At 39.2% G+C, this 23,110-nt stretch overlaps 1 protein-coding gene and 1 long non-coding RNA gene across 2 annotated transcripts in view; both read right to left on the bottom strand.

Moving 5' to 3' along the window:
• Nucleotides 1-2,243, bottom strand: part of LOC124857200 — a 43,651-nt gene extending 41,408 nt beyond the window's left edge. Inside the window, exon 1 of the long non-coding RNA XR_007035538.1 lies at nucleotides 1,822-2,243. This is a non-coding gene — a long non-coding RNA (uncharacterized LOC124857200). The remainder of the gene's footprint in view (nucleotides 1-1,821) is intronic.
• Nucleotides 2,244-10,136: 7,893 nt separating this feature from the next.
• Nucleotides 10,137-23,110, bottom strand: part of wnt7aa (wingless-type MMTV integration site family, member 7Aa) — a 29,891-nt gene continuing 16,917 nt past the window's right edge. Inside the window, exon 4 of the mRNA XM_047347829.1 lies at nucleotides 10,137-15,690. Within this exon, the coding sequence (XP_047203785.1) occupies nucleotides 15,211-15,690 (480 nt within the window). The 3' untranslated portion in view covers nucleotides 10,137-15,210. The remainder of the gene's footprint in view (nucleotides 15,691-23,110) is intronic.

Genomic DNA, 23,110 nt, shown 5'->3' with positions numbered 1-23,110 from the left:
ATGAGTGGAATGATTAAATAATAAATGAACAGCAAACTTACAGTGGAACATAGGAGGAACAGGACATGGAGCATGAGCAGAGTACCATAGAAGAATGCAGCAAAGAGAAGAATCTTATATATGTGGGTAGGTGTGGAGAGAAGACATAGAATGCAGGTCATGTGGGCAATCAGAGAATATGTCAAACAGCTGAGCAGAATGAAAGCAGGAAGCTGAGGGAGTGGTACAATAATTATCACAGAGGAGCAGAATGAAGATAAATAAAACCCTAAGAAAATCTAACAGAAATTTTTAATGTACAAAGAACACAAGAATGAGCTAAGAAATAAGTAAATGGCCTGCACTTGTATAGCACTTTATCAAGTCCCCAGAGGCCACCCATTCATTGTAGCCACAGCTGCCCTGGGACAGGCTGGCAGAAGTGAGGCTGCCTTACAATCCGTGCCACTGAGCCCTCTTACCAACACCGTCAGGCAAGGCGGGTGAAGTATCTTGCCCAAGGACACAACAACTGAGACAGAGCAGGGATTTAAACTGGCAACCCACCAGTTACAGGACAAACCCTTACCAATACAGTCACCCCTAATAAGAATAAATAAACTAAAATAGCAACACAAATAGAATATAAACAACTGGGAAACATAGAAAACAGAGACATGAAAGACACCAAAGTAACAAACTCTGATAGGATGAAGATTAACATCAAACCTATAAACAGTCTACCATGGTTAAACAAATGTAACATTAGGCATGCTATGGAAAGATATTCTAATGCTAAAAAGGTAGAAATGTACAGATATAGCATTTTTGCAGACTTACTATCATTGAAGTATTGTGTGTCGAACAGACAGCAAATAAATAAAAATCAATAAAATGTCTTAATATGAAAGTTGTTGTGCAACAATGGTTTGGCCATCAACAACTATTAATTAGAATAAAAAAATGGATCATTATTAAATATTAATAAAGTTAATGCTCCCAGTCTCTGTCAGCCACTGTTTTATGAATACTGTAATTGTTCTTCCTCATGTACAGCGCTTTGAATGTCTTGTTACTGAAAAGCGCTATATAAATAAACTTGCCTTACCTACCTGCCTGGTGAGGTGTGGTATTAAAGAATGGATGAAGGAGTGAATTTGCATTCTCAAACAACAAGCCCTAGATACATATGCAGTATAATCACAAATGACTTCTCTCCAAGTACAATAATTGATTAGCATGATACTTGAGTGACGTTCAACAAAACTAAGTAAAAAGGAAAATAGCAAAGCTGAAAAAACTCAAACAAAAAAAAACAAAAAATGACAGTAAAAAGAAGGTAGCGAAGAATAAAACTGAAACATTAATTAATACCAATGCAGTAATGTCCATTGTGGAAATGTGTCCAAGATGCAATGAGGAATCAGAAGAACATTACCTCAAATACTAAGAAAAAAAACAAACAGTTTATGCACAGCAAATTCACCAGAATTATAATTTCAGTGGTTGCACATAGAGTACATTGTTGAGAATTTAGTGTTGCATTTACCATTAATCACTTAGTACTGTGAGACAACAGCATATTATGGGTGCAACATGTCACAGTTACACCCATAATGTCACACCTAAGAGTGCAACCTTGAACATCCAGGTACTTGTGTAATGCTCAGGACAGAGGACCCAAAAGAGACCCAATACAGTGTTAAAAGATTTATTCTGGAATTGAATGCAGGATCTCAAGAAACCACCAGCCCAGAATCAGGAACCACTGGGAATGGAGAGGCAGGTTAGTGGTTTGAAAAACTTCAGGCAGAAGTACGTGAATCCAAAGAAGCCACCCACCTTCTCAGAGTCCGTGTTGAGCTGGGGACCAGGAATCGATTCCTTTGCAGGGTAAAGACCTGGCAGTCTCCAGACTGGGATGACAGTGCAGAGCGCACCGTAAACAGATGTCAGATTGCCGACAGAGGGATTATGCAGAGCTCAATGGTCAGAGAACTGAAGAAGGCGAGAACCAGGGAGGCAGGTAACTTGTCAGAATACTAGGCAGGGATGGGTAGGCAAGGCAAGGGAAAAGTATCCAGCAGACACTGACAGGCAGTTTCAGGGGCGAGGCATGAGTCGAGAGGCCAAAAACAGGGTCGAAATCCAGAAGCAGGGCTCTCCAATTGGGCAAGGCAAGAAGGGTAAATCTGTGAGTCAGAAACTTGGTCCAAAAACGTGATCAGGCAGGAAGGAATGCTGGATATCTACTCACTCGAAGGTTTTCACAAATCTGGCACCGTCTGCCTACCAGAGAGCTGAATATAACTGCTGGTGAGCAGGTGAGTGACATGAAGCTGATTGTGCTGCAGAGCAGCTGTGAACAGGTGGAGCAGATAGGTTTGATTGCTGACAGGGAGAGCAGAGGAGGAAAACAACAGGCAGACAGAGCAGAATCATAACAATTTGACCAGGTTTCCTTTTTAAGAATCTTGTCACCGTGGGGTGTGACAGTGTCACAGAGGTTAAAATGCGTGACCCATATTCAGAGGCTTCAGTCTTTGTTTGTTGCGGGTTCCACTCCTGGCCCAGGTGACCTTTGCTGCCTGTCTTCCCCCTCTCTCCATTCCTTTCCTGTCAGCTTACTCTCTGAAAATGTGAAAACAAAGGCCACTAGTGCCGCAAAATACATAAACAAAAAAAAAAAAGAATCTTGACGACGCTATTTTCTTGTCCTCATGTGGATAAGGAGAAGGGGGAGTATGTACTGTAAGTATCAAACTTTTTAATGCAAATTTTGTAGTAATTTAGAATTATTTTTATGAAAATGTAGTAATAGCGGGGATTTGCTTGAGCTTTTGGTAGGCGGACTAAAACCCTAATGCCGGGTTATTCAACTTGAGTTTAAGGGGGCAAAAATAAAATATTGTTTGTTTGATGGTCATGTAAAATTATTTATAAAATCAGGAGGGAGAAATGACCAAACATGCTTCAATGGTATAAGAAATATAACCTCAAAAAATCTGTTTAATCCTTATTACTCTGTTTTCTTTTATTTGTCAACATTATAGGTTATTAACAGTTTCCAAACAAAGACTATCAGGTTTAAGTTTTAACATAAAAACAGATTAGTCTTAAGACACATATCTGATAAAAGTATTCCTGGACAAATACAGAAGACAAGATACAACCAACCAAAATCTGTCACACAGACAGCTATTTCAGAAATATTCAGATATTAAAAAATGGTTGCTGCAACCCTTTAACAATGTACAGACCATAACATCACACTATCAACTATTTCAAATACCCACGAAGAAGTTCCATCAAGACCACATATTCGGATGCAAAATTACGTTCATCCATTTTGTATACCCGCTTCTTCTTACAGGGGAGCAGGTGCCTATCTCCAGTAGTCTGCAGGCGAGAGTAATTGCTAATTTACAAAAAACAAATCTCACACAAATAGGTTAATGTCAGTCCTATATTTTACATATTAAAGGTGCAAAACTGTAACCAGTCTGACAACTAAATATTTTATATATTTGAACAAGGCTGTGAAAATATTATACTTTGGCTAAAATAATGTCAGTTTTTACCATTTGATTTTTGACAGTGCATGTCATAGTTTCGGACTTTGCTGGCACTGAGAAAACTTACGCTGACTTGATGTTGTCGTTTCCATATAATTAGGCTCATAAGTAGTAGGTGAGAGCGATCCCAAAGCACTCATGCAACTTTTCATTGGTCAGGGAGGAACCTGTCCTTGTTTTAATAATATTCATATGAGAAATGTTTGATTCACAGGTATAAGTAGATCCAAACATTGTATTACCAAGGCCATTTTTTCTGCAGTGGGGTACTGATATTGTCAAACATGTTTAGCCCAAAAGTCCTCTGTACTATAAGATTGAAAGTGTTATTTCAAAGCAAAAGACATTTGTAAAACCACCATCTCCATCTGAAAGATGCCTTTGTCAATGAATGGAATTACCTATGTGGCTATGACACAGAAATCAGGCTCAGCTTCAATGGAAAATGGGTCATGAACAAACTGTAGCCCCTTAATGGGAATGTTAAAGTCCTGGAAACACTCACTAAAATTCTCATTCAGCTCTGTCTTTAAACCTGTCATTACATTTGTTATCAGTGCACTCAGGAATTAGTTTATAAATACACAGATGTGTAGAAAATGTTCCATTTTATCTGTTATCTGTTTTGAAAATAGCCAATTCTTTACTAAAAGCACAAAGTCTCCCAACCAAATCACCTATAGATTTGTTGTGTTCATGTGTCCAGAAATGTCACTCAGAAAATGCACTTCTGCCATGAACTGTTCATCCAGCCTGCAGTCCAAAAACATTGGACTGCATAGCTCTCTTGCTTTTATATTTACAGAGAAATAACAAGATCTCCTGGCAGAGTTCGCTGACACGGTCCAGAACCCTCTCTTTGCTGAGCCATCTGACATCGTTATGAACCAGCAGCTCTGCAAACACCTTTGCAAGCTGCTTACGGAACAGGTGGTGTAGTAAGCTTGAAGGTGAGCGAATAAAATTAACAATATTCATGATGGTCGCCATTGTGTTTTTTAGTTCACAGCTGAGCTTTGCACACCACAGGACTAAAATGTATAAAAACTCAAATGTAAAAACTGAACATGGGTGGCTATAGCAAAGTCTGGCAACCAGTCCGTGCATCCTGCCATACACAGCTGGAACACAATGAGTAAAAGGCAGACAAACCTTTTGCAACTCAATTTTGTGGTCATTAAAAAACAACGCAATATTTTTAAAAGTCACTTCACCTGTTGTGTTTCCTTTGAGCAGAAGAAGTCCAAGATATTCTCCCTGAAAACAATTAATCAAAAAACCTAACATATAGTTGGCCTTGACCAGGCATTAAGTATCTGTGTATCACATTCTCCTAACATAGCCCAGGTTAATTTTGAACCCTTACTGGATAAATTTAGATCTGACATAGTTTGATGGTCCAGCCTATTTCTTTCCCTTTAGGGGAAAGGTAATATAATTAAAATGGCCTACGCTCCCAAATTTAAAGTGGTACTAAACCCCAAATCAACTTAAACTGTATGAACTGGGCCTTAAGAGTGCCATCTTTATGTTGCTGTGCTTTCATTTACATTTTGATGTAAACTTGTTTAATTCTGCAATATTTGCCCTACAACCACCTTAATGCTGCCCTCTTTGGGTCGAACTGTGGCTACTGCAGTTGAATGTTCATATTGGTTCAAACGGTACAGATTGGTGCATGTCTCAACCATGTGTCAGGAGTTAGAATTGCTAGCAATGATCATAGCGATTTATGCTTTATACCTTCGATCATATGCTTTACTTGAGACAATATAAATCTACATGTAAATGTAAACTTTCTGAAAGTTTGTTACTGTTTTGAAAATTAGCCCATGTTAGCAATGTTAATGCTGCTAACATCACTTTACCACTCAGAAACTGGATTCATTTAGTCCTCCACTGCCTCGGCAGCGCCAGCTTCGAGAATCGCTGAGTTTATGCCTTGAGCCATCGGCTCGAAATGAGGCTCAGGCCTGCTGGGCTCCACAAGCTTCCCTTAACCACACTTGGTCATGCCCCTCAGTGTCACTTGGTACTGCCTACTTTGCTGACATTTTTCAAAATTTGTCTGGGGGCGGGGTTATACTTTTACATCCGGTTTAGTTCCACTTTAAACGCTATAAACAAGATATTCATTAGATCAACAAAATTATATACATTGCCCAAGTATCATTTAGCAAGCTGTTCTAATGAGAATAATTTGTGATTTTTAAAAAACCGATAGTCCAATGCCTGGATGGTGGCAGGGACAGACTGGCAACTGGCTGTCCAAAGCAGGGTTGTCAACCTGCTTGGTTCACTCACCAAAAACTTACACTAAGCGCATCTAACAGCTAACAAAAGCTTGGGAAAAGCAGCAAAGTGGTTGAATCTGTATTTTAGCACCACTTGTCCCTTAAGAATATTCTTGGTTTACTGCATCTTAATTTATAGTTTTTAAAATCCTTTAGTTTCAAATTGCAGTTGTACTTTTGCTGCACGGGGTTTGGTTGTAGTAACATTATGTTACAGTTTACATCTAAGCATAATGTTTAAAGTAACCACGATTGAACCATTTTTTTGAATTTTATTCCTGTTAAACATACATTTCTGGTAAATTATTTCTGTATTGTTTCTTTGTATAAACTCACCATTGTTTATCCCTTTGTTTTGATCCTACATCCAAGACCGGTGTATGGGAGGGGCCAGCTCAGCACTTCCTGTTTGTATAGGACATGATGACATTGATTGACTTTCTGGTGGCTGTTGATATTCCGATTTGTTTGTTTCAAAACATGCTACAATATTTAGGTTCAGTCATGGTGTTTTTGGTTGTGATTTAACACCATAAAGATTGTCTACAGTCCCGCTGCACACGCCTGCAGCAGACAACTATACAGTCATATTCAATAAATTAGACTTAGTGCTACAATGAGGATTATTTGTCAGATTAAAGGTCAGTCAGTCAGTCATCTTCAATACTGCTCCTTCCATATTGGGTTGCTGGGAAGCTGGTGCCTATCTCCAGCCGTCTCTGGGCAGGAGGCTGGGTACACCATGGACAGGTCACCAGTCCACACACAGGACAAACCACTATACAAACACTCATTTACACCTAAGGGCAATGTAGAGAAACCAGCTAACCCAACATTCATGTTTTTGGACTGTGGGAGGAAGCTAGAGTACCCGGAGAGAACCCATGCATGCACGGGGAGAACATGCAAGCCCCATGCAGAAAGGCCCCCTGGCCGGGAGTTGGACCCGGAACCTTCTTGCACCACTGTGCAGCCCCAGATTAAAAGTATTTGTTTGAAATCAGCAACCTTAAAGTAGGCATAAAACATACCTCTCATAAAGTATATATCCGTAATAAAGTTTTATTTATTGGTCTAATGTAATATTCTAATCTTAAATGTTGTGCTTTTATTAGGCTGTAAGCAGAAAATCATAAATAACAGAAATAAAGCCTTGAAAACATCAGTTTGTGTGCAGTTGCTGGAATTATAAACCTACTGATAAAATCTTTACTATTTGTATTTCTAAAAATATGTTGATATGTGGACAAGAGCTTCCTTCTCTCCATTGTCTGTCATTGTATCTATGCCTCCTTCTCACCACAGTAACAGCAGACATTTTTACGTGTCAGTTTGCACCTGTCTTTCAAACATGCTTAATATATATACAGAAACAGCACTCGCAATTATTCTCAGGTTTGATAAATCACATTGTGGGTGGTAAGTAATTACATTTGCATATCCTCCTCCCATAAATTTGTGCAGTTGGGTCACTAACATATGTTTTGCATATTCATTAAGGCAAACGTGCTAAAACGTTTGCGTCCGTTAGAGGCTGCAGAAGACTAGAGGCTGGGGTGGAGGTTGACCTTCCAGCAGGACAACCACCCTAAACAGACAGGTCCTTCTCAAAAAATTAGCATATTGTGATAAAGTTAATTATTTTCTATAATGTAATGATGAAAATTTAACAGTCATATATTTTAGATTCATTACACACTAACTGAAATATTTCAGGTCTTTTATTGTCTTAATACGGATGATTTTGACATACAGCTCATGAAAACCCAAAATTCCTATCTCACAAAATTTGCATATTTCATTCGACCAATAAAAGAAAAGTGTTTTTAATACAAACAACGTCAACCTTCAAATAATCATGTACTGTTATGCACTCAATACTTGGTCGGGAATCCTTTTGCAGAAATGACTGCTTCAGTGTGGCGTGGCATGGAGGCAATCAGCCTGTGGCACTGCTGAGGTCTTATGGAGGCCCAGGATGCTTCGATAGCGGCCTTTAGCTCATCCAGAGTGTTGGGTCTTGAGTGTCTCAACGTTCTCTTCACAATATCCCACAGATTCTCTATGGGGTTCAGGTCAGGAGAGTTGGCAGGCCAATTGAGCACAGTGATACCATGGTCAGTAAACCATTTACCAGTGGTTTTGGCACTGTGAGCAGGTGCCAGGTCGTGCTGAAAAATGAAATCTTCATCTCCATAAAGCTCTTCAGCAGATGGAAGCATGAAGTGCTCCAAAATCTCCTGATAGCTAGCTGCATTGACCCTGCCCTTGATAAAACACAGTGGACCAACACCAGCAGCTGATACGTCACCCCAGACCATCACTGACTGTGGGTACTTGACACTGGACTTCTGGCATTTTGGCATTTCCTTCTACCCAGTCTTCCTCCAGACTCTGGCACCTTGATTTCCGAATGACATGCAGAATTTGCTTTCATCCGAAAGAAGTACTTTGGACCACTGAGCAACAGTCCAGTGCTGCTTCTCTGTAGCCCAGGACTGGGGAATGCGGCACCTGTAGCCCATTTCCTGCACACGCCTGTGCACGGTGGCTCTGGATGTTTCTACTCCAGACTCAGTCCACTGCTTCCGCAGGTCCCCCAAGGTCTGGAATTGGCCCTTCTCCACAATCTTCCTCAGGGTCCGGTCACCTCTTCTCATTGTGCAGCGTTTTCTGCCACACTTTTTCCTTCCAACAGACTTCCCACTGAGGTGCCTTGATACAGCACTCTGGGAACAGCCTATTCGTTCAGAAATTTATTTCTGTGTCTTACCCTCTTGCTTGAGGGTGTCAATAGTGGCCTTCTGGACAGCAGTCAGGTCGGCAGTCTTACCCATGATTGGGGTTTTGAGTGATGAACCAGGCTGGGAGTTTTAAAGGCCTCAGGAATCTTTTGCAGGTGTTTAGAGTTAACTCGTTGATTCAGATGATTAGGTTCATAGCTCGTTTAGAGACCCTTTTAATAATATGCTAATTTTGTGAGATAGGAATTTTGGGTTTTCAAGAGCTGTATGCCAAAATCATCCGTATTAAGACAATAAAAGACCTGTAATATTTCAGTTAGTGTGCAATGAATCTAAAATATATGAATGTTAAATTTTCATCATGACATTATGGAAAATAATGAACTTTATCACAATATGCTAATTTTTTGAGAAGGACCTGTACACCCAGAGATACAATCGAATGGTTTAGTTTAAAACATATGCAAGTGTTAGAATTACCATGTCCAGTTTAGAATCTGTGTCAAGACCTGAAAACTGATGATCACAGCTGCTCTCCATAAAATCTGAGCTTTAGATGTATTACAGGAAGTAAAGAGCAAGGATGGCCATCTATAGCGTTTTAACCCTGGTAGAGACCCCAAAAGACTTGCAGCTGACCTGTAGCCAAAGGGACTTCTACAAAGTACTGACTCTGAATAAAAAGGGTACACCACATTTTTCAGATTTTATTTGTAAAGAAAAAAATAAATGTTATTTTCCTTCCACTTCATAAATATGCTTTACTTTATGTTGGTGTATCACAAAAAAATTCAAATAAGATGCACTGAAATATGTCTGGGGTATTGTAAGGCACCAAAAAATCTGCAATAAAGCTCCAGTGAGACAATGAATTCCATTTTTACCATCAGTGATAAATGTAGCATGTTTTCATGTTTAAACATTCAGTTGGAATACATTCTGTTCTGCTGGTAACAAACCAGCACAGTGGGAAGTTGTCAGATAATACTGTGGAGCTCTTAGTGACAAAGCTTTGTGTTAGTCTAACCAAAGCTTTTTGGCCAGCTGCCTTCTTAAAGCGTCACTCTATTGAGACGAAGTTTGGCTAAAGAATGTTTTGGGTTAAATATTCTGGGTATTAAGCCCTACTATGTCACTCAGATTGAAATCTTTATCCCTAGTAGTTGTAACCCCCCCCCCCCCCCCCCCCCCCCCCCCCCACACACACACCTTTTTCCCTTTTTGCCATTTCCACAAAACAGATAGCACCCAAATTTTATCTGGCTTTTGGAGGGTTACCATTTTGTAAGAGGCCTGGCCTCTTAATGAGACGAACAGCATTTTTTAGGGGCAGATTGTGGTTGTTGTAGCAACGTTACTGAGGAGTGAATGGAGCAGATGTCAGGGCAATCCATCAGCTGGCAGCTCCACACTCCCACTGTTTGTTGAAGGGCAAGACTTCTTTGACGGCCTCTATCCTGCACCACCGCTCTGAACCACACACAGTTCTCTCCGGTCTGTCCTCATAAAGACGTAGAAATGAAATACGGGAACCAAACACACAATCAGCAGCGAGCCATTTATTAAACACAGCAAAGAATCGCCAAACGTGTTTTTCAGTGTTACAATTCAACAGCTCTGATTAAAAGAGAACTACAGCAGCTGGGAAAACATCAGGGAACAAAACCTAAGGATGACTTGAAGTTTACAAGAAAACCCTGAAAGTGTGTGACAGTCACTGAATTCACCCTCCTAGGCTGAAAAGCCACTTTCTCTACGTACAATTAACCTTTCATGATCCGGATGTGCTTTAAGAACCGTCCAAGTTTAGATTTAGGTAGCTCTGATTGTTTTGTAGCTGTTGCGGCATGGTAATAAACTTCCACAATGAAGACCAGGGGATGGTTCCAGTTTCCACAAAGGGTACTAGCATGACTATACAACCTTGTCCAGTGGTTTTGGTGGAAACCAGGAGCTGGACTCAGTGCCACCCAAAATACAGAAGAAGAACCAGATATAGGCAGTTGGTAACATAAGTTTGAACATCAGATATCTGTCCATGAAGCTTTTGTCTTCTCATTACCATCATCATCATTTGCTGTCATCTCTCCACTTCCTGTTTAATAAAACACAGTGAATCCTTAAACATTTTCATAAGCATCCATATCGACCTCCAGTTGGTTTTACTGTTCAGCATGAGTCGATCTAAAGACCTTTAATCAACTATGTATAAAAACACTGACTGAAAAATACTGATATTTGTTTAATGAGCTAATTATAGTGTGTAATAAAAATGCTCCGTCATTGAGATGATTAACGGTTTCCTCATTAAAATAAGTTCATAAAAATTAAACGGTTTAAAGTAAATTACACCTGTTGAAAATTATGGCCTGCAGCATACACTGGCTTCACTCAAAAACAGTAAAGACAACTATCCCTAAAAATAATGACACAGTTATTTGTTTTAGGAAAACTGATTTTTTTTTTTAAGTCAGCCCTGAATTATAAAGGCCAACTTAGTCTGCATGTTATCTGCACTAGACACCCTGTTTAACCCCCTGAGTTTGGAAATATTAAAACAAGTTTGAACTGCAGTGAGTGAACAAGTAGTCCATGTAGAACCCAAACCAAAGCAGATTTCTGCTATATTAGAACTAATCTGGTCCGAAAAATTTCAAAGGTTCATAAAAACACTATTTTATAAACCTTTAAACCACCATCACAAATGCATCGGATGGGATTGGATCTGGTCCTGAACATCATGGGTGGATGATTTTAGTGTAACACTCGTGAAATGTAGAGTTATTTTCTGCCTTACTTTTGCTACAGTTTCTGTGTCCAGATACGCCTAATATGTTCCATCTCTAAAAATCCAGAATGGCATGAGTTCAAAACACAGATAGCTGCAGTAATAAAGTGTTTATTTGCACTTGTTTGTGTATAAATCTTTACTAAACATATATTACATTTACAATCTAATACTGTAAGTCAATGTGTCAGAGACATTAGCCGTTGTCTGTAATTGTGCACTTGCGTATCTGTCATCAGCAGCATCCAAGAACTGTTCCAGTCCAAAGTACGCATAAAAGCAAGTATGCTTCAAATGTCCCAATTTGTTCTTGCCCCGCCTATTTTATCAAGGATGCAACGATGCAGCCTTCTGCAGACTTAGCACTGCGCAACCTGCAGTGGTAAAGGGAGAAAGAAGGTGCGCAGTTATAATTTTTTTAAATTGCTAATAATTTGTCACTAAAATAGTTGAATAGTTTTGAGAGTTTTAAGCTTAGAAAGTAGGCCTGAAAACTTCATAAATGCATTAAATAATCAAGAATAAGGCTTCTTTCAAATTCACTCGATTGTTTTTGGAGGAGCTAAGTTCCACTGATAGGCCAACCTGGCTGCAGTCTCAGTGAGTTGTTGGAGTTAGTTAGATAGTTTGATTCACTTTCCAATTCCAAGGCAAAAACTGTAAACAGACATAAGAACTTAATCAAAAGAACAACTTTAGCTCATTAGACACGTAACTTAGTCCAAACATCACATCTTTCTACATAAACATTTAGATTTTGTTATATCGACATTCTCACTAATTTTATTCTTATTTCACTATTCAATATGTATGTGAAAAAAATCTTATCTATCCCGGGACAGATTTTAGATAGGTGGTGACCTCGTCAACTATGCTCTGTCCTAGTTGCAGAACAACCAGACTGCATCCTTGTGCTCTTTGAAATAACATACAGTATTTTCAGCTCTTCTTGCCAAGTACATTCTTAGAATTTAACAGAAGAACATAATTGTGTTTTTTGTTGTTGAGAAATGGCCATATATTGCTATTAGCTTGCATTACTGATAGTAATTAGCCTGGTCATTGAGTCCAAAATTTGCAACTAACACATGGTTTAGTTGGTTTTGAAATTAATCGCAGATCCACTTTCCAACTTTAGAAGTAAATGAAAACCATCATAAGTAACCACCAGTACTTTTTTGGTCCACTTTAGCTGAGTGGTTTTCAAAATGTCCTTCACTGCATTTCCCTTCTGAACAGCAGCTGTTTGAATTTAAGGTCAATGCTTTAAAATACATTTTTATGGATTTTCGTGGCACTAGTGGCCTTTACTTATTAGTAGCTGGACATGTAAAAGTGCAGAGAAGGGGAAGACATGAAGAAAAATGGCCCAGGGCTGGGAATCAAACCAAGGACTACGTTGAGGATTGTAGCCCTCACACATGGTGTGCCCGCTCTGAGCCATGAGGTGCTCCATTTTTGCAAATGTATTTGGTTACCTTGTAAACTATTGACATCAAATTCCAATTGATTACTGCCAAAGGCAATCAAATTATGTGAATGGTACTAGTACCACTGTTTAAAAACAATGAATTTACCCCAAAGTTGACAGTGATCCACTTTGGCCTGGACCTTCACTAGCCCAGCCATTAACTGAGTGGGACGGATCATAGTTTTTCCTTAATACCCAAGCAGAGAGAATTAGTTTATCTAAGCTATCTACCGGAGTTCAGACATAAGCTAATCATAAACGTTCCACAAAAAGTTACTTCAAAACAATCCTCACCAGGCCTGTAAAAACTTCTTCCACTGTTTAAGTTCTTTAAAAGCACATTATGAAATGCTTAGGGAACGAAGATTACACAGAGGTAAAAAAAATAAAGACAATCTATATAAAAATAATTTCTTATAAAATATACTTTGTCAATCAACATTAGGGGATGTGTCTAACTGGAGGCTAAAACTTCCTGCATGCTGTTAGCTTGAAGAGTGAATATGGCTGCTCAGTCACAAACATCATAATTTTCCAGACAGCTAGGAGCACATTTAAAAGGAACCCAATCTCAAGAAAGATGGTGCAGTAGGTACATTTGTTGATCCATTGCGTAAACGTACCATTTTCTTATTGTTGACCCATAACCATGCTTGAGCTGGGGTACTGGTTTCATGTTCCAAACTTATGATGTCAAAGTAAAGGTCCGGATACTTGTCGGTGACATGATGCCTCAAATAAGGAAGGAGGGTAGACGTGGAGCCGTACAAAATTCTCACTGTAATATAATAATATAGTGGTAGCTCTAGTAATAGTTTAGTGGCATTTTTCATGTCCCTACTCATAGATGGTTGCTGCTTCTTTATTCAACTCTTTGTAGAGTAACACTGCTAATATTAGCCGGTTAATTACTCAGGCTATTAGCTAAGATTGAGCTATAATGACTCATATGCCACTCATAGCTTGTCTACACTAGTTTTAAATCAGTTGCTTTAACAGTAATGTGTGGTGCTCCTTTAGTTTCCAACCCATAACTGTTAATGCAGCGCTGCAATACTACTTGCGCCATAGAGCCAGAGAAAGCAGCAGTCACTCCAGCACCATCCATAGCATCCCATTAAAAGGACCATAGGAACAACAGTAAATAAAATAAAAATTTTAAAACATTAAAAAACTCGGTATACCTTGATACCATTAAGGTATTGGGGGTTGGGAGGGGAGGGCCCATTTAGATGAAACTATTGTGTTATCTGTGAACATTAGACTTTTAAAGCAGATAGAAAAAAATATGAAAAATCCAGCAGAGAATCGAGTATTAAATGACAAATCTACAGTGCCGTCATGACAATGTATATTTCTCTCAATAAAACTGACAACAGCACTAGCCCTGCAGGTGAGAACAAAAAGAAAAGAGTCTTTAAGAAAAACAAAGTTGTGATGAGACACTATGATCCAGAGGTCAGTGCAGGTTCTTGTAAATGTCACTTTTCTTCCCCCTTTATCACTTGTATTTCCTTTTTTCTCTCAGTTCTAAAATATCAGTATGATGAATTAATGATACAAGGTGAGGGGGTAGATAAACATTGGTATAGCTTGCACATGTTAATGGTCCTTATCTGGAGATGTCAATGTTCTTCATCACTAACAACAGCAATGGGTTGTGTTACCTGCTCAAACATTTAACTATGAATTGTGTATATGTGGGCATGTGGACAAACATCACTGCTGCACATTTTCCGGTGAGACTTAGTCCAGAAAGATCAGAAAGTAGAAAACAATACCATCATAGAAAGCACATGGTCAGTAGTTCTTGTTGTAGGCTCGCTACAAATAAAAAGGCTGCTGGGTTATTCACTTCGAATCACTTGAATTCATTTCATTTTTGCGCTCCAGTGTTACAGCTGTCACAAAGAAAAAAAAAAATGTAAAAACCTTTCTGTTCTTAAGTGCACTTATTATTTTTAAACTATGCATCCACACCACAAAGCAGATGCAGTGATAAGTGTATTTTGAATGTGATCAGTAGTTTTCTCAATCAATAAATTATTATTCTATAAAACAGTGTGTCATGAGTCACATTGTAGACATTTATGGACTGCAGAAAAGAAGACGTTTGGAGAATCAAATAGCACTTGACTTGAAAGATTAACAGAACACTTATGAAACACTACAAATTCAACGTCCATTGGCGCCATCGTAAACAACAGAAGTAGAAAAAGCCAGTTGGAACTGTTGAATGCAAAGACACACAAGAACTCTTGTTTTTTAATATATTAATCAAAAACCACACACATTCTCTCACATACACACATACGGCTCAGACTAGGTGTGCGCCCTAAAAAGTATCTAATAAATATCCCTATTTACAGGTATATACCTCTGTCCTCTCACTGCAGGTGTTGCACTTGACGTAGCAGCACCACAGAAACTTGCAGTTGCACTGCCAAACATGTGAGTACTGATGAGTGTTGTATCCACGCCCACAGCACATCAGGTCACAGCTGTTGGGTTGCAGAGCAGTTTTGTTGCACAGGCGTCCCTGTGTTCCCATGCTGCCAGTCAGCTGGTCGGTCTCGCAGTAGTTGGGAGACCTCTCAATGTAGACGAGCTCCGTGTCTTTCGGCTTGTGATAGGAGTGGGGTTTCTTGATCTTGAGGAAGGTGGGACGTTTGTTGCGGCTGGCGCGAACCGGCTCCACGTGTACCGCCTGGTTGTACTTGTCTTTCAAGATGTATCCCAGCTGCCGGAATTTAGGAAGAGTCATCCAGCATGTCTTGGTAGTGCAGGATCCAGAAACACCATGGCATTTGCACTCTAGGTGCATTCCCTTTTCAAGGACCTACAACACAGAGGACAAAGTCATGAGAAAGAATATAAATTTTAAAAAAAACATCAGTGATTTCACTCAGTGGGTAGAATCTAAAATCTTTAAACAAATTAGTTTTTTTTGTTTGTTTGTTTTGCTTTTGAAAAGCAAACATGGCAAAATGACTTCCTGCCAAAAATCCAAACTAATATTTTGAAACACTTGTTCAACAAGTTGAGACAAAGCTTTCAGAAATTTGGGTTAAATGTTATCATCCCAGAGATTTCAGAGCTGCTACATGCTATCATGGCTAAAAACTATGTATGTGCCATTCTTTAAGACTGTGTTTGCTGCCAGACAAACTCAGAGAAGAAATATAAATGTGTGAACAGTTGTCTAAAATGGCCTGAGAACTATTAAAGATTTCTTCTGTTTCCTTTTCAAAGGTATTAGATTTTTTTTTTTTCTCAGTTTTACAGCTGTCTGGTGTTCCACATCTGTAAAACCAAAAAGAAAATGCTGGAAGTAGCTCTGTTTTCTTTTGAATTTTAGTCATCATAATTAGAACTTAAGCAGGCCCCGTTTTTCTTTGGAAGCTCAAGCCCTCTTAGAAGTCAAAATTCCAAATGATTCCATCCAGAATTTGTTTTGCTGATTTTTGACCCGATCTTCCCCTTCCGACATGCCCCGATCTTTATGATGACTCTTAAGATAATCTTGACATAATCCTGCTGTGTGAGGTGTGTTAAGAGTGATCTAGTCTGTTTGGCAGGACGTTGGAACTGGTCCAACCTCAAACCATTCAATATGTTAGATTGTCTTTGCCCGATATCCTACCGTGTATGAGGTTCTCCGAGGACAAACAAGCACGAAGGCTGTTAAATGTGAAGTGGAGCCAATCAGAAAGCGGGTGACGAAACACAGAGGGCAATTACTCTGAACTCACATTTGATCTTGAAAGCGTTTGTGAGATTTCCCGTCTGACATCAGAATGTTTGTGAGTGAAATCTGTCCGTGTATGGTGTGTTGTGTTTGCTGTGTTACTGGACACCACACACTGTAGAACCAAACCTGTTATACCTACGATTTTTTTATCACCACCTGTGGGGTCTCTCAGGTTTTAAAATAAACCGACAGTTTTACAATCTTGCCATTTGAAACATGCATTAGCCTACACAGAGCTGCAGCATATGACTTACCATTCATCATTCTGTGATTTGAATACAGTTATGCAATTGTTTATTGCAAATAGGGTTGTCAAAGTAATTGATTTTTAGGTATGAGCAATAACAAAAAACATATTCAAAGTTACTAATTTGAGTCAAAATCAATATAAACTGACCCATTTCCATCTCCCCAAGTTTCCCATTCTCTCCCACTCAGCTTCTTTTAGTGACTCACCTGAATATTCTTGGCTGAGAATGCAATAGTGAACTACTACTGGAAGTTTAGAACTAACATGTCCAGAGTGTTTGTGACTCTTTTAGCCAATTAGGCAAACAACAAAATATAGTTCAGAGGTACTTTTACCTATGAACAGGAAAAGCCAAAATACAGACGGACCGTCAGACATCCGATGCAAGCTGCGTTAAACAACCAAAACTCTGAAGTTTGACATCCATCCATCCATCCATCCAAATTGATCCATGATGCCAGTAGAAACACATGAAAAAGCAAAGATGAGACCTTGAGAATCCCAAACCAGACATTCCCTGCTCCAAACTCCAAACTCCCATAACTCCTTCACCAATTCTACAAATGTAAAGTCCTTGGCTAGTATTGACAAGGATTCTCAGAGTCCTCCCAGAGAGCTCCTAACCTAGCTTCAAAAGTCCTAGCTTAAGATTGATAAAGTTTTGTGCTGAGAACTCTTAGCAAGGAGACAAGAGAAATTCCTATCTTAGTGAGGAGGTGTGGTTGACCCTGTTTGATGCTGTCTCCTAAGAGCTGTGATTAATTGTTACAAAAGAAATACAACAAATGGATCAATGGAGAGAAAAGAACCAATCATACTGTAGAATTTAGACTAGATTAATAAATATGTAAATCAAGATGATAAAATTTAGCAAGATTAAATTAATTGTTGTCACACAATTCCTGGTCGGCAGTGACACTAACCCTCATCCTAAAAACTCATCTGACTTCTTTTTAGTAATAATGGTACGTTTAATGAATGTAGTGTTTTTGTAGCTTTGCTGGCGAGGGTGTCGGAATTGGAGACCTGGCTCCTCGTTGCTGAAAAACCAGCAGATAGCCAAGTCCCCTTAGCCAGCGTGGAGCCAACAAGGGTAGCTCCCTATAGCAGTCCTTCAGTAGAGCCTGCGCAGCCAGGACCTCAGGCTGCCTGGGCGACTGTACGTAGTTAGCACAGTCCTAGATGATATTCTACAGGACACCACCAACCCATCTGTGTTTCTTCCAGATTTTCCACTCGGTGACACACCGGCTGAGAAGCTGACTCTGGTACTCGGCAGCTCCATAGTCAGAAAAGTGGCGCTAGAGACAACAGGGACCATAGTCAAATGTTTGCCAGAGGCCAGAACGGGCTACATCAAATCATCCCTGAAACTGCTGGCTAAGGATAAGAGTAAATACCGTAAGATTGTTATCTTATCGCTGGCTGTCTAGATGGTATCTGAAAAAGATGTGGGCAATATTCATAATTAGTGAACATTTTGGGAAAAATCTAGACTGGTCCGGAGAGACTGCATCCATCTCTCTTTGGATGGAGCAGATCTTCTTTCTAGGAATCTTGACAAATGTATTAATTCTCCAAAACCTTGACAACACAGGTTCCAGACCAGAAGGCAGAGTAGTAGTTTAACACACCTCTCTGCAGCTTCTGTAGTGTTACCTGCCCATAACAGCAATGAGACAGAGTCTTGCCCATGGCAAAAATCAAAAAGATTAAAAACTAATCTAAAAGGAGTAAATCATGAAAATCTGATACTACTCCGACTGAACAGAAAAATAAAATACAGTAGTTAAACGTGGTACACTAAACATCAGATCTCGCTCTTCAAAGACTTTGATAGTTAATTACTTGCTTTGTGATGCAGCAAGACTATAAATCAGTCAGTTTCTAATTATCCAATTTTTCATGTTCCTCAAAATTCTGGGTGAGGAGTAGCATTTTTCACTCAGATTTATTGACAAATCCAGCAGCAATTTAATTTCTTCACTTTCACAAATTGATGTTTTTGTTCTTAGTGTTCCTTCCTCATTGCATGTGGCATTAGACAATGCAGTCGCCTTGAAAAAGAAGGTAATTATTCAAAGGAGGATGGGTCCCTGGTTAAATTTAGGGCTGCGAAGTAAAGCATAATGTTAGGAAATTGGAGAACAAATGGCGATCTACACACTTAGAAGATTCCTACTTACTCTGGAAAAGTAGTCTACTTTTGAATAAAAAGACACTTCACCAAGCTACAACACCGCATTCTTCATCATTAATAGAAGAGAATAAGAATAATCCTACATTTCTTTTTAGCATGGTTGCTAAACTTATGCAGTCATTGCTCTGTTGAGTCATCCATTCCCTTAGCTCTCAGTAGTAATGACTTTATGGGATTCTTCTTAAATAAAATTGATTCAATTAAAAATATAATCTTTGACATACTCCTGAAGATGATTACTTCATCCTCAGTAAGCAGGACAACATTGGGAGTAACTGTAGAACCTGATCTGTGTTTGGACTGTTTTGATCCAGTTGAGCTTTCAGTGTTATCAAAAATATTAGCTTAATCTAAACCTTTACCTTGTATGTCAGACCCGATCCCAACCAAATAATTAAAGGAAGTGTTCCATTTGATTACCAGCCCCATTTCAAATATGATTATCCTTAATTTACACAGTGTCCATCTCCGCTCTGCCACGGTACGAATTCCGGAGCAGTTACGCACCCTTTCAAGTCAATGAGAGCACTCACACAGATTTTGCAGGGTGAGGGGTGCCTGCACAGACACATGACTGTTAGGTTAGTTTTTGGACTCTGGGGGGAAGGAGAACATGCAAACTCCATGCAGAAAGACCCAAGGCCCGGATGTGAATCCCTTCTTGCTGCAAGGCAGCAGTGCTACCTACTGCTCCACCATGCAGCCCTATGTCACTAGAAATTTTCTTTAAATATGATTTTGAGGCCATTCTGCCAGCCCCTGGTATACACACATACATGAACAAGTGGAACTACAAAGTTTATCTTTAAAAATGCATGTGAGTGAGGCAGAGACGATGATTTGAGTCTGCGACTTGATCTCGAGACATACTTAAGTGACCAAAAGAAAACTTTACTTTACTTGTACTCAGGAGTCTTCAGACTTGACTTGAGTCTTGTAAACAGTGTTTAGCTTATGGAATCAAGGTTCAAAGTATGGAATATGCTGTAGGGATCAGGGGAACAGCACTAGACTGGTTTAAATCTTATTTGTCTGACAGATTCCAGTTTGTTCAGGTAAATGATAAATCATCTTCACACTCCAGGGTTAATTGTGGAATACCACAGGGTTCAGTGCTTGGGCCAATTTTCTTCACTATATATATGCTTCCAATAGGTAAAATGATCAGGCAGCATAGGATAAATTTTCACTGTTATGCTGATGATACTCAGCTTTACTTATCCATAAATCCTGATGAGCCCAACCAGTTAGATAGACTACAAGCATGTCTTGAAGACATAAAAACTTGGATGACTTCAAAATTTCTGCTTCTAAATTCAGACAAGACATAAGTTGTCGTCTTTGGACCGGAGTCTTTCAAAAAGAAACTGCTTAGTCAATCACTTAACCTGGATGGCATTAAATTGACTTCTGGTAATAAAGTAAAAAATCTTGGTGTTATTTTTGACCAGGACATGTCATTTAAATCCCATATTAAACAGGGTTCTAGGATTTCCTTCTTTCACCTCCGGAACATTGCCAAAATTAGAAATATCCTGTCCAGGAGTGACACTGAAAAACTAGTCCATGCATTTGTTACTTCAAGGCAGGACTATTGTAATTCTTTACTAACAGGATGTCCACAAAATGCAGTTAAAAGCCTTCAGCTGATTCAAAATGCTGCAGCAAGAGTTCTGATGAAAATTAAAAAGAGAGATGATATTTCTCCTATTTTAGCTTCCCTTCATTGGCTCCCTGTTAAATCCAGAATAGAATTTAAAATTCTCCTCCTCACATATAAAGCCCTTAATGATCTAGCTCCATCATACATCAGAGATCTGATTGGTCCATATGTTCCTAACAGAGCACTTCGTTCTCAGACTGCAGGTTTACTGGTGGTTCCTAGAGTCTCTAGAAGTAGAATGGGAGGCAGATCCTTTAGTTATCAGGCTCCTCTCCAGTGGAACCAGCTCCCAGTTTTAGTCCGTGAGGCAGACACCCTGTCTACTTTTAAGGCTAGGCTTAAAACTTTCCTTTTTGATAAAGCTTATAGTTAGAGTGGCTTAGTTTATCAGGGAGGTAGTCTTCCTCCCTCCCTGTTGGTTGGAGTAAGGGGGAGTCAGGTTTAGCATAAACCAGCTCAGTTATGGTTGAGGTGCAAACACACCCTCCATTTCTGCTGCCTGTATGACCCCTTTTTTTTCTCCAATGGTTATAATCAGTCTGACAGAGAGAGGTATTCCAATCCTTGTGGTTTTTAGTATAACAATGACCATCAGTGGGCTCTAGATGGACAAACTTTATCAGTTTATTATTTTACTTAGTACCCCTACACATAGCCCATTCTAAAATGGCTAAACTCTAACACTCAGTAGTTTATTCTAACCTCCCCAACAACCCCGCACCATTCCAAACCCTTTGTGATGAGCCTTGAGACGACATGTGTTGTGAATTGGCGCTATATAAATAAAACTGAATTGAATTGAATATGGGTTCTCTGCAGTCTTTCTCAACAGTAAAACAAGTTAGCTTGCTTTCGGTTATATCTCCTGTGGTATGATACATCTTTTTCATCTATTTGTTTTTTTAGTGGTTTGTTTTATAAATCTTCATAATTTAATAATCACTTCAAGGATAACAAGAACTGAAAAGCAGGACCACAAAATGTTAATCTGTCCGAATTAAGTTAACAGCTTCTCAGGTGACTGAAGATAGTTTGGTTTGTTTACACATGAGGACCTTTATGGTGAGCAGATAAAGGCCTTTTCATGGTGTTGGAGAAGAACCTTTCAGAATGTCTGGCAGCACTGCAGAGACATTCTCTGTGTTCCTTGGGCTGAATGAAATGAGTTTCCGTGTTTCTTTCTCACTCAGTGGGAACCCTGGCTAGCATTAGAAAAGCCTCACTCTGCTTTTTAATTATTCCATTCTGATGTGGCCTTAGACTTTCTGAAGTCTCTCGGGGTAATTGTCAAAAGCCTGAGATGCATATAGCTTAGTGTGGTCATGCCCCCCTGAGACCTGGCAAACATTAAAATAATGGAGCTCACTGAAGTGAAATCCCATCGAAGCGGCCCCTGTTTGCCTAACAGAACCCGTGTAAGCCTTCTGTGGCACCTTTTACAATGCTGTTTATTCTTCTTAAGAAAGGGAAAAATTCTTGAAACACACTCAGTTGCATCATGTCAAATATGAAAGGTTTGCTACAATAATTACAAAGGTGTAAGTATAGTATGTACGTCATATGAGACTGACAGATTATTACACTGTGATTAATGTCAGACATCAAGCATGAAGTCTCATTGAAACAAACACAAATTAGTAAAAACAAAATAATTTCAGGTATATTTTTCTGGTGGAATGCCAACAGAGAAGGTCACATAAAGAGGAAAGACAGTAGATATATTTAAAGTTGGGAAGCTAAGCTAATCGGCTGCATAAGGATGTGCACATCAGGATGCTTTATTCTCTCTGAATACAAAGGACTCAGCATTGCCCCAATAACATGTAATTAACAGTTTATTGACAGTGTACAACTCACATGAACATGCTTACAGAGATCTGATGTTAGCTGATGTGCTTTGTTACAAAAAATATTTAGTTTGACATGAGTGTCTAAAGGTTCTTGAATAAAGACAGTTTGAACTATTCTATTATTGCGAGTATGTCCAGTTCAAGGCCCGTAGGTCACATCTGGCCAGCGATACAATGTATTCTAGTCACATCTAGTCAGACTAGTTTTATCTACAGTATTTGTCATTATTAGCCTACCAGTATAGTGCTCACAGCAATCACACTACATATTCCATAACGCACTGCAACAACTACTCACAGCGCAAAGCTGCACTTGTGTGCGAGTCAGATGAAAGAAGGAAAAGTATGCTGTTTTTGCTAAATAATGATAAACTTGTTTCCAAGTGAACATTTTGGTCAATGAGATCAGACAGAAGCCAGCTTAGCCATGCACACCTCCAACATATTGCAGGAGTTTTAAACCAAACATTAACAACACAAAATAATACCACACATCCCCCTCATACAATATGGCAAAAAGAGCAGAGAAAACAAAACAAAACATG

This window comes from Girardinichthys multiradiatus, chromosome 20, assembly GCF_021462225.1.
Source record: "Girardinichthys multiradiatus isolate DD_20200921_A chromosome 20, DD_fGirMul_XY1, whole genome shotgun sequence".
In the NCBI taxonomy this organism is placed as follows: Eukaryota; Metazoa; Chordata; class Actinopteri; order Cyprinodontiformes; family Goodeidae; genus Girardinichthys; species Girardinichthys multiradiatus.
Note: the sequence above shows the minus strand (reverse complement) of the source record. Positions and strands in the feature narration are given on the sequence as shown.